The 18,860-nt window shown below is 39.6% G+C and overlaps 1 protein-coding gene across 1 annotated transcript in view; it reads right to left on the reverse strand.

The window, feature by feature from the left end:
- VWA8 (von Willebrand factor A domain containing 8) overlaps positions 1-18,860 on the reverse strand; it is a 403,863-nt gene that overhangs the window by 357,750 nt on the left and 27,253 nt on the right. The window contains exon 2 of the mRNA XM_062194118.1: positions 18,762-18,839. Within this exon, the coding sequence (XP_062050102.1) occupies positions 18,762-18,839 (78 nt within the window). The remainder of the gene's footprint in view (positions 1-18,761; positions 18,840-18,860) is intronic.

Below are 18,860 nucleotides of genomic sequence, written 5' to 3' on the forward strand. Positions count from 1 at the left end.
ATGGGAAACCCAGAAGAAGCTCCTGGCTCCTGGTTTCAGATGGGCCCAACTCTGACCGCAGCGGCCATTGGAGGGTGAACCAATGGTAAGGGAAGACCTTTCTCTCTGTCTCTCTCTCTCTGTCCACTCTGCCTGCCAAAAAATTTAAAAAAAAAAATTCACATTAAATATAGAAATTTTCTCAGTTATTTTTAAGATTACAAATCTAATACATGCTTACTATAACAAAGAAAAATTCACAGACCAGCACTGTGTTGCAATGGGTCAAGCTGCTACCTGTGAGATGGCATCCCATATAAGAGCCTTTTCAAGTCCCAGCTACTCTACTTCTGATCCAGCTCCCTGATAGTGTGCCTGGGAAAGCAGCAGAAGGTGGCCCAACTGCTTAAGCCCCTGCACCAATTTGGGAGACTTGGGTAGATTTGCTCCTGGCTACAGCCTGGCCCAGCCTCAGCTTTTGTAGTCATCTGGGGAATGAACCAGAAGATGGAAGATCACTTTCTGTCTGTCTCTGTCTCTGTTTCTCTGCTTTCAAATAAATAAATAAATAAATAAAAATGCAAAAAGAAAAAAGAAATGAACTCTCCCAATCCTTTCCATTCATAATCCCACTCTTAACACCCCACAAGAAAGTCAAATATAACAGCCCTCTGTACACAGATATATAATATACCCATAAAAGGTGTTTTTAAATCGTTGGGGTTTTTCCTTAAACAAAACTGGTATCACATTTTGATACTTTGCATCCTGCACATTTTTGCTTAACGGCACATGGATACTCTTTAGGTTCACAGATATAACTCTAATTTGTTCTTTTTTAATAACTGAATTAGATCCCATAATATGGGTATATAATAATTGATTCAGTCATTTCTCATTTACGGCCTCAAATTGCTTCTAAATTTTTTCCCTTCATGGATAAAATATTAAAAAGAAACTGCTATGTCAAAAGCTATGTACTTTTCAAAAATATTTTGAAGGTAACATTTTAAATTTACATGATAGTCAAAGGCTTACAGGGCCAGCGCTGTGGCTCACTAGGCTAATCCTCCGCCTGCGGCGCCGGCACCCCAGGTTCTAGTCCCAGTTGGGGCGCCAGATTCTGACCCAGTTGCCCCTCTTCCAGGCCAGCTCTCTGCTCTGGCCCGGGAGTGCAGTGGAGGATGGCCCAAGTGCTTGGGTCTCTGCACCCGCATGAGAGACCAGGAGGCAGTACCCGGCTCCTGGCTTCGGATCGGTGCAGCACTGGCCATAGCGGCCATTAGAGGAGTGAACCAAACGGAAGGAAGACCTTTCTCTCTGTCTCTCTCTCACTGTCTATAACTCTCTCTCTCTGTCTAACTCTGCCTGGCAAAAAAGAAAGAAAAAAAGGCTTATTGGGTTCCCTACATAAAGAGTGCAATAAATAAAACCTAAAAAGACCACAGTCCAGCAGGAAAATAGTGAAGGGTTACACACAACTATCAGAAGAAAACCATTTGATTTCATTCATATAAACTCTTTAGTCACAAAATCATAAAAACCATAGTAGTATATAATTCCTATCAATTTGTTTGACAAATATTTAAAACAAAGTTTGACAAAACACTGTCTCTGCAGTAAATATAGTATGGGTATTTCTTTCTTCTTCCTTTTTTAAATTTAGCTCCCATATATAAGGGAGAACATGTAGTATTTGTCTTTCTGTGAGTCTTAAAAAGAAACTGTGATGCCATACTTTTTATCTTAATAGCTATTCCCATATTACTTTCCAAAGAAGTCACATGAACTCATATTCCTACCAGCAATATATAAGAATGACATTTCCCTAGAATTTCATAGGTACTGGATATGTACTGTTTTTTAATTTTGGTCAAAGTGATATATGAAATTTGCTATCCAACTGTACAATTTGTAATTCTCTCATTATTAAGCAGGGTGGGAGCGTATGTTCATGTACTCATGTGACCACTGGCATTTCCTCTTTTGTGCTGTGACCATGTAAGTCCTGTGCCTGTTTTCTACTCAATTCTGTGATTTTTCTCATGGATTTGTAAGACACTTTGTATTTTAAGCATATTAATCTTCAGCCACATATTACACTAAAATGCATTTAAAATGCATTTGGTACGGCAGTTAAGATGCTATTTGGGACGGCTGCATCTCATATCAGAGTGACTGGGTATGAGCCCCAGCTGAATTCCTGATTCCAGCTTCCTGCTAATGCACACACTGGGAGGTAGCAAGTGATGGTTCAAGTAGTTGGGTCTCTGCCACCCATGTGGGAGATCTGGATTGAGTTCCTGGCTCTTGGCTTTGAACTGACCAAGTCCCAGTAATTGAATGCTTTTGGGGAGTGAACTAGCAGGTGAAAGATCTCTCTCTTACTCTCTTTCAAATAATCAAAAATAAGTAAATATGTAAAGACTAATACACGACTAATATACTACTTTTATAAGGAGCTTTTTTTAAGGCAGAGTTACAGAGAGGAAGAGACAGAGAGAGAAAGAGAATCTTCCATTTGCTCGCTGGTTCACTCCTCAAATGGCCACAACAGCCAGAGCTGGGCCCATTTGAAGCCAGGAGCCAGGAGCTTCTTCTGGGACTCCCATGTGGGTGCAGGGGCCATCTTCTGCTGCTTTCCCAGGCCCATTAACAGGAAGGTGAATCAGAAGTAGAGTAGCCAGTGCAGGTGGCACCTTAGGCAGAAGCTTTACTTACTTAAAAGGAGTTTTTAAGTTAAGGGTAACTACTTCAATTCATATTCTCATTTAAATAATGTCATTAATTGTGACTGTATTGCAAGGTGGTTCCAAAAAAGCCCATTTAGCATATTAATTATGTAACAAAAAACATACTATCTGGAGGCAGACAGCATTGGGGATATGTTGGTAGAAGGATACAAGATTTCATTTAGATGGGAGGAATACTTTCAGGAGATCTAATGCATAACACTGTAGCTATAGTTAAAAACAATGTCTTACATACTTGATAACTGCTGAGAATGGGTGTTAAATGTTAAGTATGTGAGGTAATATATATGTGAATTAGCTTGGTTTAGTTATCCTACAATACATACCCATATCAGGGCATGAATTTATATACCAGAAATAAAATTTATCAATTAAAATATCTTTAAAAATTGTATATCAGCAATGAAAGTTGCAGAAAATAACAACTAAAGTAAAAGTAAAAAAAAAGTAGTAAAAGTACTACTATTAAAATTAAAAATAGTAAAATGTATTGCAAATTTTAATTCATCTTAAATGTGGATCCTGGGAGAAAGAAGATTAAGGAAAATTAGGCACTAGATAAAGATTGCTACAGGGAGGCCAGAAGAGACTGTAGGGGTGCATTAAAGGGTTTTACAAGTTGATAGGATGCTCAATGTATCTCAAAGGAATCTCAAAGGCAATCCTTTTCTCAAATTCTTATCCAATGAGAGATAATTAATGCAGCTTTGAAAATAATGCAGATCTTAAGCATCAGAGACACTGTTTCCCTTACTTACTTGTCAAGATCCATGTCTACTAAGGAAGGGGATCTTGGGTAACACTTCCCAGAGACTCTTATGTAACTTTCATCACTAATTCAGTAAAATGGACAAATAACTGCAATGATCGCTTTAACTTATCTATGCTTACACAAAAATCACAAATTTTCCTTGCTATTCTGACATAGATAAATTTCTCAAACCTCAAAATTATTTACAAACTGAAGAGGAAAATCTTTTATCCTGTGATCCCATTTTTAAGAGCACAATGTTGTAATTCTTGCAGAAATTATGAGCCCTAGTTGCTTGGATAAAAGTTCATTGCATTTAGTAAACCTTAAATGACCTCAAGTATAATTCTCCTACTAATTGCAACAAGAAAATTATGTAAAGCAACAAAATAATTCTGAGGTCAAGTTTAAAACTGCCTATTAAAAACCTGCTAGCTGGTCGGCGCCGCAGCTCAATAGGCTAATCCTCTGCCTGCAGCGCCGGCACACCGGGTTCTAGTTCTGGTTGGGGCACCGGATTCTGTCCTGGTTGCCCCTCTTCCAGTCCAGCTCTCTGCTATGGCCGGGGAGTGCAGTCGAAGACGGCCCAAGTCCTTGGGCCCTGCACCTGCATGGGAGACCAGGAGAAACACCTGGCTCCTGGCTTCGGATCAGCACGGTGCGCTGACCACAGTGCGCCGGCCGCAGCAGACCATTGGAGGGTGAACCAACAGTAAAGGAAGACCTTTCTCTCAGTCTCTCTCTCTCTCGCTGTCCACTCTGTCAAAAAAAAAACAAAAAACAAAAAAACCTGCTAACCTGCAGCACAACTTTCTTAACCAACCCCCGGAGAAAGTATCTTCTTTGATAAAATATAGTTTAACTTCAAGCACAAAAACATGAAAGAATCTCTTCTTAAAAACTGGCAATTTCATCTAAGCCTTGAGGTCCAGTTTTCACACAAAAAGGCAAAAAAAGCTTCAATTATCTACTTTAATACTTTCAGGCGTGAGACCAGGACTGAGATGCTAAATGGTCAAGGCAGGAGGTGACAAGACCTAGATAATAAAAAACCTGAAGAGCAACACCACTCCTGTGTCAAGGATGCTTCAGGCACTAGGCTGGATGCTAAGCTAGGAAGATGTCACGCTGTGCCCAGCACTGCAAGACAACAACAGTGGGAATGAGAAGCTGACAACTGACTCTGGAATACAAGCATTCATCATCTCAGGTGGCCAGTGAATCAAGAAATTTTCCTTTCAGAGACAATGCTGCTCTTGCATGGCTTCTCCTGCATTGAATTTTCGACCTGCACTTGAGAGTATTTCTAGTCTATGGCATTTACCAGTTAGCAGGGTTTCAATCACTCTATTAGATATATATTAACTAGGAATATCAGGGTTTATAGGTCAACATTTGGTGTTTATTTCTTCATTACTTTAAGATAACACTGATTTTGAATGCTCTGAAGAACCTTTGATAAAATTGAAATAAAATAGCACAGTCATGCCTCAACTCAGAGTTTTTTAATTAATCTTTTACCATTTTCAATTTCAAAAGATTCTTCTAACATTCCACTCTTTTTTGCATTCTAAGACTTATTGTGAAGAACATCATAAGTAGCTGAAGACATTGAGGGAGACTGTAAAAGGAAAACCAAACTGAACCCAGGGAATCTGGGCTTTCTACTAATTAATTAGTCTTCTGACCTCTTACTTGTGGTCTACTTTCCCAGCTATGAAATGAGAGTTTTAGAGAGGACAGTAATTGTTAAAGTTCTTTTCTTCAACAAGTCTTTTTATGTTTCCCTTGAAAAAAACAAATATCCAGAAGGCAAAAGCCTTTAAGAATTAGCTAAACAGAAACATAAATAGAAGAGGGTTTCAAAAAGCTCATGGGAAAACTGAATTAATTAAAAGATAATGTGTGGGACAACTGCTGTAGTGTCACAGTTAAACTGCCGCTAGGGATGCCTGCAACCCATATCACAGCTCCTGGTTCAAGTTCTGGCTGCTCCACTTGTGATCCAGTTTTCTGTTAATGTACCTCCTAGGAGGCAACAGTGCAGAGATGATATAAGAGCCTGGATCCCTGGCACACATGTGGAAGACATGGATGGAGTTCTGGGCTCCTGAGTTTGATTTAGCCCAGCCTTGGTTGTTGTGAACCAGGAAATGGAAGAGTTCCCTCTCTGTGTCTCTCTGAAATTCATTCATATTCATATTCTCATTCTCTCTCTCTCTCTCTCTCTCTCACACACACACACACACACAGAGTGTACATTTTTGAGAATTCAAACTACATGAAGTTTTCCTGTTGTCTATAAAGAGTGTGTATTATTCCGTGCCTCTGAAGTTTATTGTAAAAAGTTAGCTACATTTGGGGCTAGTGCTTTGGTGTAGCAGGTAAAGCCACAACCTGCAGCACCAGCAACCCATGTGGACACGGATTACAGTCTCAGCTGTTCCACTTCCAATCCAACTCTCTGCTATGGCCTGGGAAAGCAGTGGAAGATGGCCTACCGCTCCCATGAGGGAGACCTGGAAGAAGCTCCAGACCCCTGGCTTTGGGTCAGCTCAGCTCCAGCTGTTGCAGCCACTTGGGGAGTGAACCAGCAGATGGAAGATCTCTTTCTCTCTCTCTGCCTCTACCTCTGTAACTCCACCTTTCAAATGAATAAATAAATCTTAAAAAATAGTTAGCTATATTAATAACAAGAAAAGACATAGAATCAGGGAAAATGCCCTTTTTCTTCTATTATCATGTATCCACGGCATGCAAGCTATTATAGATCTACTTCATTAATTTTTTCCAGACAAGTATAACAACTATTTGAAAAATTTATGTCACTAGTCTCACCCTCAAAAAGGAAATTTTTCTATTAAAACAATACACTTAGGCACAATCATTAAATAATGAACATTAAAAATAAATGTTTCTGACTCCCACTTTGTGTTAGGATGAAAAGAGCTGCAATAGAATTTCACTTCCAATCTAACAACCAGAACAAACCAGTTAACCTATAAAAATCACAGTTCGTAAAAACTCATCCCATTGCTACGAATACAAAGAAATTAATGAACTACACAAGGTAATGAGCCCTTTCAAGGAGAGAAGAGACTCAGCAGTGGCAAAGTAAGAGGAGGAAGAATCGGCCTCAGGAGAAACAAGCAGACCTTTCAACAAAAGTATAATGGCCACACACAACTGGCATGATGGATTAATACGCTGGGAAGTCTCAGTCATAGAAAAAATCTGGACCTACACACTTACTGCTTCCCAATAGCTCCCCCAAGTACATAGGGGCATACATTACAAATCAGACACACAGGGAGTGTCGGGCAAGATGGCGGAATAGGAAGGGAGCACATTGACAGTTCGGCAAGACACAGGTTAATAAAAGTGGAGATACTGCAGGGTCAAGGAAGAGTAGGGGAAGAAACAGCAGAGGAAACTCTTCCGGAACTAGTGATTCACAGTGGACCTGCGTGGAGAGCGTGGGAGCCCAAGTTCGGGACACCAGCGGCAGACTCAACGCACCAGCGCTGGAACGCGAGGTGAGCCGAACCTCAATAGCCCAAGACACCAGCGGGCAAATGGAAAGAGGAGACTAGAGGGAACGAGGCTTGAAACTCCGTGGGGAAAAGTTCACCAGGCTAACTAGAAGAGAGAGAGGAAAACAAAAAAGTGACCGATACGGACACGAGTTTCTCTCTCTCTGCTCACCCCTCAAAGGCGAGCAAGACAAAGAGCAGGCGCCATTTTGAACATACGTCATCAGCAGGGCGACCTCAGGTCTGCACCAGCCCTGAGCCTAGCAGAAAAACCTGACTGGGGGGGGGGGGGGTGAAATAACAGGAGATTAGGATCTAACTTGGCAACCCAGTGGGAGACTGCAGGAGAATTGGAGCCCACATCGAGGGCAGCAGAGATTCCCTGTGTGGTCCTTGGGAAAGAGTTTCCGATCTCTGGCTCCTGTGGGTATATCATTTGCCTGCTAACTACCTCCAATTACGTTCAGCTGTGTGAAATTACTTCCCTTTTGAATCAAAAAAAAAAAAAGAAAGAAAGAAAGAAAGAGAGATTTACCACGTCTAACCTGGGAGTGTCATCTTTGACACACCCTCAACCCTGAGGAACCAAACACAGCTCTCAGTCCACACTCATCTCAAGCCTCTAAGGCTCCACTGAAAGCAGACAGTCCACTTAATATAGAGCCATAGTGTAACAAGAAAAAACACCACAGTGAAGAAACCAAATATCTCCAACATGCCAAACAACAAACGCAAAAACCAAGCTAACAAGAACAAGGAAGACACTATGATGCCCCCAAATGAAAAAGACACCCCAGTTCAAGATTATGAAGATGATGAGATAGAAGAAATGCAAGAAGCAGATCTCAAAAAATTGATAAGAACATTAAGAAGTTCTCAAAAACAAATTCTTGAACTACAGAAATCCTTAATGGACAAGATAGAAAATCTCTCCCGTGAAAATGAATTATTAAGGAGGAATCAAAATGAAATGAAACAACTAGTAGAACAAGAAACTGTGATAGTGACAAGAAATCATAATGAAATGAAGAATTCAATAGATCAAATGACAAACACATTAGAGAGCCTTAAAAACAGAATGGGCGAAGCAGAAGAGAGAATATCGGACTTAGAAGACAGAGAACAGGAAAGGAAACAGGCAAACCAAAGAAAAGAAGAAGAAATTAGAAATCTAAAAAATATTGTCAGGAATCTACAGGATACTATTTAAAAACCTAACATTCGGGTTCTAGGAGTTCCTGAAGGCATGGAGAGGGAGAAAGGATTAGAAGGCATTTTCAGTGAGATATTAGCAGAAAATTTCCCAGGTTTGGAGAAGGACAGAGGCATCTTAGTACAGGAAGCTTATAGAACCCCTAATAAACATGACCAAAAGAGATCCTCACCACGACACGTTGTAATCAAACTCACCACAGTGAAACATAAAGAAAAGATTCTAAAAGGTGCAAGAGAGAAACGTCAGATTACTCTTAGAAGATCTCCAATTAGACTCACAGCAGACTTCTCATCAGAAACCCTACAAGCTAGAAGGGAATGGCGAGACATAGCCCAGGTACTGACAGAAAAACTGCCAGCCCAGAATATTATATCCTGCAAAGCTCTCATTTGTGAATGAAGGTGAAATTAAGACTTTTCATAGCAAACAGAAACTGAAAGAATTTGTTGCCACTCATCCTGCCCTGCAAAGGATGCTTAAAGATGTGTTACACACAGAAACACAGAAACATGGTCACCAATATGAAAGAAGGTAAAGGAAGGAAACCTCACAGCAAAAGATCACAGGAAGCTCAATTTCTCTTTGACATAGAATTAAACTCTGATGCTCTGTTAAATTTTATTAAGAGTTTTATTTTAAATGGCTTATAGATAAGATTGTCCATAAATTTAAGCTGCTAAAATCAAAGATACATTTTAATTTGTGTGACCTGAATCTGTGTATCATATGTTTTAAACTTGTTGGTAGAAAGAAACTAAAAACATTTTCTATGGTTGTGCTTAAGTTTACTGGTTAAACAAACTACACCACGTTAGATATTTAAGAGGTGTTTTCAAATACATGATTCTTAAAATTTATAGAAGGCATTGGACCTTCTGGTAAATGTTTTCTTAAGTTGTTATCTAATGGTTGAAACGGTTTGCTAAGTATTCATGTAATATTGCTATTGTCAGCAAGCGATCTAGGACTTGCTCCCTCATTTCTCTATTCTAAGCCCAACTTGTTCTTTCACTTCTCTATTCTCCTCAAGGTAGGAAACTAATTCTATTATGAAGGAATCTGTAGGACGCACAATTTAATCTTTAGACCTTATAAAAGAGATGGCTAACATTTTTCTGTAATAGCATAGCCAAAATAAGAACTTAAATAATAATCTCATAGCTAGATTCACTTCACCATCAGCGAAGTAAACAGTAAGTAGAAAAAACCTCCCTTTCAGACCAAAGGGAAAGAAAGTTTTAAAGTGAGAATATAATTTTCCTCATGGGCATTGTCTACCTTAGAAAAACTACTACAGAACATGCCTGTGACTATAGACTTGTAGTTCAGGCCACCGAAGATTAGAGATGGGACACGGGCACTCCCTTGACTTGCATCCTCTGGTCTGCTTTAACACAAACCAGGAGGAAAAGAAAGCTAGGCATCAGAAGCAATTGGTGGCAGGCCTATTAATGGCTGATCTGTACAGTGATCTGCCCTCAAGGAGACCCCACAGGCCAGTCCACTGCAGTGGCTTTCAATGTGGTAAGCCTGGGCTTCAGCAGAAGTCAGCTTGTGAAGAGCCCTGGCAGCTCTGCCAAGAGTTGGATCACTGGAAATGGACCTGCCCTGGAGTCGAAGGATGCCCAGGTCAGAGCCACAGATCTTACTGGCTCTAAGCTGAAAAGCCCTTCACTCAGCCCAACTTCCAAAGTGACCACTGCAGCTGAGGGGATGGTCAAGTAGGGTCAGCAACATTGCAGGCAGAACTGTAAATTTCTTGTTAGAGATGCCACCTGCCTTTACCTGGCCAGCTCTCCTCCCAGGCTAGCCAAGTAATGAAAGTCAACAGAGTGCCTTCCCCTAGGAGGTTCACACCTCCCTTAGGATATACCCATGTGAAGAGATAGATAGGTCTGGGCCTCTTAACTTACAAGGCCTAAAGCCCACCAGATTATTATCAAGCCCCTTCTATCAGGTTCTATTTGCCTCTCAATCAGAAAACTTAATTGTAGCTTAGACAGCACCTTTCTTAGCTCCTCTAATAATGACTCTGTCCCTTGTCCTAGACCCTGTCTAGCGCACTTGGGCCTCATTCCTTTGTAATCATAACCTCTACTCTACCACCAATGGCTCTACTCCCAACCTGTGTGTACTGATGGTCCTCTTCCCCACTTAATGCTGTATAATTGTCCAAACCTGGTAAATGCCACTCTTAGGATCATTGGTTACTATCCTCACCCTGTCTTTTATGACCTTGTCTAAATATGATCAGAGTCAGCAAACTTGGAAGGCTTCCATAGCCTTGGCAACTCCTGACGACAGCCTAGGGTGGTTACTGGCACCATAAACTAGAGTGTCAATTTGTTGGGTCAACAACAGGAGCCACTGTGCTCTTGCTCCTCATGTGGGATCTCTGTCCTTAATGTGCTGTCCATTGTGATTTAATGCTATAACTAGTACTCAAACAGTATGTTTCACTTTGTGTTTCTATTTGGGTGCAAACTGTTGAAATCTTTATACTAAATTGATCTTCTGTATATAAAAAGAATTGAAAATGAATCTTGATGTGAATGGAAGGGGAGAGGGAGCGGGAGAGGGAAGGGTTGCGGGTAGGAGGGAAGTTATGGGAGGGGGAAGCCATTGTAATCCATAAGCTGTACACTGGAAATTTATATTCATTAAATAAAAGTTAAAAAAAAAAATCAGACACACAGGACCCTCTCCCTGCCCCTCTCTCTCTTTCCCTTCCTCCTTCCCTCTGTCACTGTGCCTTTCAAATAAATGTCTTTTCAAAAAATGACTAAGCAAATAGATGGAAAAAATTATTCATAATACAGCCATATGACAAAAGACCCTTATCAATAATATATGAAGAACTTTTACAAATCAATAATAAAATGGCAATGATTCAAGTTTTTAAAATATGTATATGGCCTTAAATAGACATTTCACAAAAGAAGATATACAAAAATCCAGTAAGCACAGGAAAATTATCTTAAACATCATTACTCATCAGGGAAATGCAAATTAAAACCACAATCAAAGGATAAGCATGACTGGAAGAGATGGATAAGGACTTCTGAAAGTTCATTCCTCCATTTTAAAGAATAACACTGGCAAAAACTGTCAAAATCAACTTTTTCAGAGCCATGGAAATTCACAAAATGCTTTCAATAATCTGATAATCAGGTAATAATCAGCAAAAGATAAGAACCTCAGTAAGAACAGTTAGCTTTGTTGTGTTTGGAATTGCTCTAATCCCAACCCCATCTCTCCAGATCTGTGATTGTCTTAAAAACGAATTCATAATCACAGGGAAAACCAGCAGCATGGCAGCCACGGAGGAGGAAAACAGACTGGAACTCCCCAGTAGCCCCATCCCCAGAGAACTGTCCCTGCTTGACTTGTCGAGCAGCTCTCAAGAAAGCTCCATTCTTAGAATTTGTCTTTATTAGATCCACTCAGAGCTCACTGTGTGTAAAGAATAAGGCATTTGTCAAAAAAAATCAACAGCAATTGTTGAACATCTCAGCTGCCTCAGGCAGAGAAACCAGTTGAAGCCGACAAAAGGATAACCAAAATACTTAAAAGGAAAACTGAACTGAGATATTCACAGGAGGCTTTGAAAAGTTCCAGTACATAGCTATGCATCTAGAAGAAAATGCACATGTCCTGCAAGGTCCTGATTGCCAAGAAGAGCCTGACATCTCACCGCTGACTGACCCTGAAGGTGTGCACAAGCAGGAAAGAAAGGTTAAGACACAATGGTTAGCTGTCTGTGAGCCCTGAAGTCATGCCCAAGCCTGGATGCACAGATCCTCAGCAAAGGACATGGAACTTACTTTTTTGACATTTATACAATCCCTGTCCAATCATCAGTTCACCATTAAGCTAATCAAGCAGGAACTTCAATGCTTACCTGTGACAAAGAATAAAAACTTTAGAGAAATAATACTAGGAAGTCACTAAAGAAATAAACAGCAGCAACACAAGGAGCAACAAACAAATCCTGGGAAAGAAGACTCTGATCTCCAGCATTGCCACATTACACTATTCAAAATATCCACTTTCAATACAACAAAAATTAAAAAATGAAGAAATGGTAAAGCATGGCTCCTACACAGAGGAAAAGGGAATCAACAAGAGCTGTCTCTGAGGAAGACAGATATTCAAGGGCAGACACTTTAAATCGGTTTTTATAAATATGTGCAAAGAATTAAATAATGTGCAAAGAATTAAAGGAAAGTATAATAACCAAGTCTCTCCAGAGAATACCAACAAAGATGGAAATTAGTTTAAAATCCACATAGAAATTCTAAACTTAAAACTACAAGTGAAAAAAAAATGAGTAGAGGCTCTCAACAATAGATGTGGGCAGGCAGAGAAAAGAATCAGCAAACCTGAAGACATACCAATTGAGATTATCTGGTCTATGGAGTAGAAAGAAAAAAGAATGAAGAAAAATGAAGAGTCTTCAAGATGTGTATGGCATCATCAAATCTATCAACATACACATAATTAGTATCCTAGAAGGAGAAACAGAGGCATGAAGGAAGAAATAACAATGAAGAAAAAAGAAATACTGGCCAAACACTTGTTAAATCTGATGAAAACCATTAATCTATACATTCAAATAGGATAAACTCAAATAGATCCACACTTAGCTACTTCATAGTCAAATTATCCAAAGAAAAATCTTGACAGAAGAGTACAGAAAGGATCCTTGGTAAGAGTAATAACTGGGCTGGCGCCACAGCTCACTTGGCTAATCCTTCGCCTGCGGCACTGGCACCCCAGGTTCTAGTCCTGGTTGGGCACTGGTTCTAGTCCCAGTTGCTCCTCTTCCAATCCAGCTCTCTGCTGTGGCCCAGGAAGGCAGTGGAGGATGGCCCAAGTGCTTGGGCTCCTGCACCTGCATGGGAGACCTGGAAGAAGCACCTGGCTCCTGGCTTCGGATTGGCACAGCGCCAGCCATGGCAGCCATTTGGGGAGTGAACCAGCAAAAGGAAGACCTTTCTCTCTGTCTCTCTCTCTCTCTCTCACTGTCTATATCTCTACCTGTCAAAAAAGAAAAAAAAAGAGAGTAATAACTGACTTCGCATTGAAAATTAGGGAAGCAAAGTGCTGAAAGAAATTACCAACCAACAGAAAAAGGAAGACCTTTCTCTCTGTCTCTCTCTCTCTCACTGCCTAACTCTGCCTGTCAAAATAAATAAATAAATAAATAAGAAATTATCAACCAAGAATTCTATATCTGGTGAAATTATCCTTTAAAATGTGCAGGCGAAATTAAGACACTTTCAAGTAAAAATGGAGAGGACTCATCATTAACAAACCTACCCTTAAATGAATACTAAAGGGAGTCCTTCCTTCAGGCTGAAATGAAAGCGTAACACACTCAAATCTACATAAAGAAACAGTATCAGTAAAGAGAAATACATGAGTAAATCCAAAAACAGTAAAATATACTTTTGTTTGTAACTGCTTTCATCTCCTGATTTTTTTTAAAAAATCATAAAGTAATCATTGTAAAACTGTTAATGGACTTTCAGTCTATAAAACCGTCATTTCCATGACAATGGCACAAAGGGCATGGGAGCAAATAGAAGTACATTGTAGCAAGATTTTTCTACAATATTGAAACTAAGCAAAGACTATTTTTCTGAAACTAAGTAACTTAAGTTACAGTGTTAAGCCTTAGGATGAATACTAAGAAAACAACATTAAAAAATTTGTAAAAGAAAAATGCAATGGACTTGAATGTCAGATTGAAGAGCCATTTAGGAGGTAGAGTCAATGGAACTGTGTGGAATGGAAGTGAAATGCTCTTTCCTTAAGGTACACATAGCCTTATGAAGAAGCTGAAGAATGAACAAAAGTTATTCTACATCATTCCCAATTACTAGAACATAGAATAGGAGAGAGGAGTGTGGCATGAGATGTGGCTAAGAGTAGACTATGATGGCTAAGGATAGATCTGTGTTCTGAAGGTATTAGTCACTTAAAGTATTTTGAGAAGAAAGGTGACATGATTTTAAGCAAATCAGTGAGTGCAAGTCATCAGGGAAATGCAAAGCAAAACCACAATAAGACACCACTTCATGTGTACAAAGATGGCTAGAATCAAAAAGATAAAAACAAATGCTAGTGATGATGTGGAAAAACCAGAACTCTCATACAGTGATGGTGTGAATATAACATGGTGTAACTACCTTGGAATCTATTTTGGTAATTCCTTGAAATGTTAAACATAGTTACCATGTGACCTGGCAGCTCCTCCTCTAGGTATATACCCAAGAAAACTAAAAACATATGTCTTTACAAAAACTTGCATAATCATGTTCATAGAAGCATTATTTTTAACAGCCCCAAAGTAGAAACAATTCAAATGTCCACCAATTGGTGAACCGATAAACAAAAGGTAGAATACTCATGTAATGAAAGAAGGTCACATATGATCCCATTTATATGGAATGTCCAGAACAGGTAACTCCAAAGAAACAGAGAGTACATTAGTAGTTTCAAATAAATTTTTTTTAAAAACCTTTAAAAAAAAAAAAACTGAAGAGCGATCTTTGGCAAGGATGTAGAACATCACTGTTGATCAAAGGGTAAAATGGTACAACTCCTTTGGAGAATTGTTTGGCAGTGGTGTTATAAGGTTAGATAGGTATTTAACCTGAGACACATCAACTCAACTCCTAGGTTCTTTATTCAAGAGAAGTAATAGCTTATAGGAATGTTCACAGCATCTTATTCATAACAATCCAAAAATGGAAGCCAGCCAAATATCCATCAACAAACTATGGGATATGGAGATATATGTATATGTATATGTATATATATATTGATATATGAGTACATCAGCAGCCAAATCCACTATAGAAAAGATCAACACCCAGGTGTCAAATTTAAAAATCTTTAGATATGAACTTCAGGTGCCTCTATTTGCCATAACCATATCTACCCTCAAGGCCCCCTTAGGAGTTATTTGGCAACAACACGGACCACTTTTTTGGGTGTACATAGCCTGGAGCAAGTGTCATAAAATAGTTAACAAAGCAGATGCCATCCTTATGATGGGACTTAAATTAAGATATTATGCCAGTAAGATATTTAACACAGAGCCAGACATAGCGGTCCTACCCCTATCACAATTAGAACTGTCCACATTGATGCAGAATAGCACGCTCTTTCAAACTTTAATGATAAATTTCCCAGGACAGGTTGACAATCACCTGCCAGCAGACAGGCTACTCCAGACGTTACAAACCTTAGAAATAGACTATCCAAAACATGTTTCCCCTGCTAATCAACCTATACCCATGGCACTGTGTGCATTTATGGACGCCAACAAGTCACTGTTTGGAGTAGTGGTCAAATCCTCAAAAAGATAAGAACCATGTAGAACCCCATGGGGGATCAATACAGTTGGGAGAATTAAGGGCAATAGTTAAGGTACTACTCCTTATCCAGGATGGGCTAGTAAATATATTTTTGGACAGCAAATACTCAGTATAGGTAGCAAAGATAATCCCTTTTGCAATCTTCAACCCGACCTATAAGCCAATTGACCAGATGTTCACAACACTTAAAGAGCTAACTAGGAATAGAAACCACCTATGGTATATCTCACACGTAAGATCACATACTGGGTTACCTGGCTTTATTTTCCAAGGCAACGAAAAGGTTGATCGTCTTATCTCCCACAACATGGTTTTCATCGGACACCTAGAATAAGCCCATATTCTACACCAAAAATTTCATATGTCAGCAAGCAACATAAAATTGCTTTGCCCGGAGCTAACAATGAGCCAATGCAAACACCTAGTACGCTACTGCAAGAATTGTGCCCCGTTCACCCCGTTAGGCCCACTGCAACAAGCAGGAGTGAACCCACGAGGCCTTGTTCCTAATAAGCTCTGGCAAGTGGACATCACCCACACTAACTCCTTTGGTAAAATTAAGTTTGTCCATGTGGTGGTAGATACTTATTCAAAGGCTGTATTTGCAACAGCCCAATCTGGAGAAAAGGCTAGTAATGTGGTTAAGTCAGCCATGCTGGCCCTCGGTGTCCTCTGGACCATAAAGACTGATCTTCTGTATATAAAGATAATTGGAAATGAAAAAAAAAAAAAAAAAAAAAACCTGGTGTTAAATTGGAAATGGCATAGAAAATTAATTAATTAAAATATATATATATATATTATGTAGGATCTCTGTCTTTAATGTGCTGTACACAGTTATTTAATGCTATAACTAGTACTCCAACAGTATTTTTTTTTTCTTTTCTTTTCACTTTGTGTTACTATATGGGGGGCAAACTGTTGAAACCGTTACCTAATATATACTAAACTGATCTTTTGTATACAAAAAAAAAAAAAAAAGACTGATAATGGGCCAGTGTATACATCACAGGAATTTAATTCCTTCCTAAGGTCCTGGAACATACCACAGGTATCTCATACAACCCACAGGGACAGGCAATCATTGAAAGAACTCATAGGAAGATTAAAGATCTCTTTCAAAGACAGAAAAACAGTCATATGCCCCCAGACCCACAGCTTGCTTTGACTGAGGTCCTTTTCACTATAAATTTTCTGATCTTCTGTATATAAAGAGAATTGGAAATGAAAAAAAACAACCTGGTGTTAAAAAGGAAATGGCATAGAAAATTAATTAATTTGAAAAAAATTATGTAGGATCTCTGTCTTTAATGTGCTGTACATTGCTATTTAATGCTATAATTAGTAATCCAATGGTAGTTTTTTCACTTTATGCTGCTATATGAGCAAAATGTTGAAATCTTTACCTAATATATACTAAACTGATCTTCTGTATACAAAGAGAATTGAAAATGAATCTTTACATGAATGGAAGGGGAAAGGGAGCGGGAAAGGGGAGGGTTGCGGGTGGGAGGGAAGTTATGGGAGGGGGGAAGCCATTGTAACCCATAAGCTATACTTTGGAAATTTATATTCATTAAATAAAAGTTTAATAAAAAAAAAATTTCTACTTTTGATTCCCAAAGGGTCAGCCCAGCTTATAAACACTGGGGATCCTTTCCATCCCAGACCCCAGCCCCTATGACTAGGTGGAAAGATCCCCTGACAGGAGAATGGAAGGGACCACAACCTCTGCTAACCAAGGGCCGAGCATATGCTTATGTCTTTCCAGAGAATGCAGGACAGCCCATTTGGGTACTAACCAGAAACATCAAGCCTGCAACTGATGGTCAACCAGAACCAGGTGAACAAGACTGAGAGTCTGCCTTGTTAGCAGACGCACCTGCCCTATCATCCTACCCTGAGAAACTGCCCATAGCCACATCTGCTACTGCTTTATACCCCACTTAGCTCTGGTCAGCCACTCAAACGGCCCACAGCCTGTGTGTGGTCTCACCATTCCTGATTACCATTGTTCCTCATTCCTACCCCCATCTGAGCAAGCACTCCTGTGGTCTCCCGTTTTGAGGGCTGGTTAGTCAATGACGGGTAAGATCCCCTGGGGAACAACCTAGACAGCACAGCTGTGTACAGAGACCACATGGAAACGGGGTCAACAATGGTATGGCCAAGGATCATGACTCCTGTTGCTCAAGAATAAACGAAAAGGGGGAAATGTGGTGGAATGAGAAGGCCATGCCAAGATGACCGCTGGCAAGTGAGCATTAGTTACTCAGGAATGGCTTCAAAACCCACCTGGCAATGGAGCCTGCCTAGCAACAAGCTGTGATTGGTTAGGGCATAAACCACCCCTTAACTGGATTGGCTGCCTCAGCTATATAAGCTGCTGTACCAACTGAAATAAACAAGTCTGCCGGCTGTTCGCCTCTGGCCACTTTCACCCAACTCCCAGTGTCTGTGTGGTAACTCCGCACCTCTTGCCCCCACTATGCTCCTCCTCTCAGAACAAATCCACAGCAACACATATACACACTTGATGGAATACTAATCAATAACTAAAAATGAAAAACTGGCGCAGCAATATGGACAAACTTTAAAATCATGACCTTGATAGAAAAAAGCCAGATACACAATTACACACATAAACTATACCATATGATTCTAGTTATATAAAGCTAGAGACCAGCAAAACTAACCTCTCATGGTAGAAAAGAAAACAGCCATTTGCAAAGCAGATTAACAAGGCAAGGGGCACAAGAGAAGATTCAGGTGACAAAAAATATCTTAGTGGTTAACAGGTTTGTAATATTGTCAAAAGTCATTGAAAAAACACTCATAATCTATGCATTTTAGTATATGTAAATTTTATCCCAAGTAGAAAGGAAAGAGCAGCATGTGAAAAAAGTACATGCTTTATTGAAACATTCATGGATGAAGTGAAAGGTTATCTGGGATAAGCTTTAAAAAACACTCATGCACAAAAAATAGGGCTCTGGTCAAAGAAGATTGGTACAGTACTGATAAATGTGGATGATAAGCATGTAAGGTTCATATTATTCTCCTGAGTCTTGTATGATTTGGAAAGTTCCCAAGATGAAAAGTTCAAAGTTATTCATTCATAAATAAAAGAATATTTCTTACTGTAATTCTGTGGCACAAGTTCTGGGTTCTTAGGTGTTTTCAATTTGTAGGAAACATCTCCAATATTAACTGTATCCCCTGAAAAGAGAAGAAAGAAAC

The sequence above is a fragment of the Lepus europaeus genome, chromosome 6 (assembly GCF_033115175.1).
Source record: "Lepus europaeus isolate LE1 chromosome 6, mLepTim1.pri, whole genome shotgun sequence".
In the NCBI taxonomy this organism is placed as follows: domain Eukaryota; kingdom Metazoa; phylum Chordata; class Mammalia; order Lagomorpha; family Leporidae; genus Lepus; species Lepus europaeus.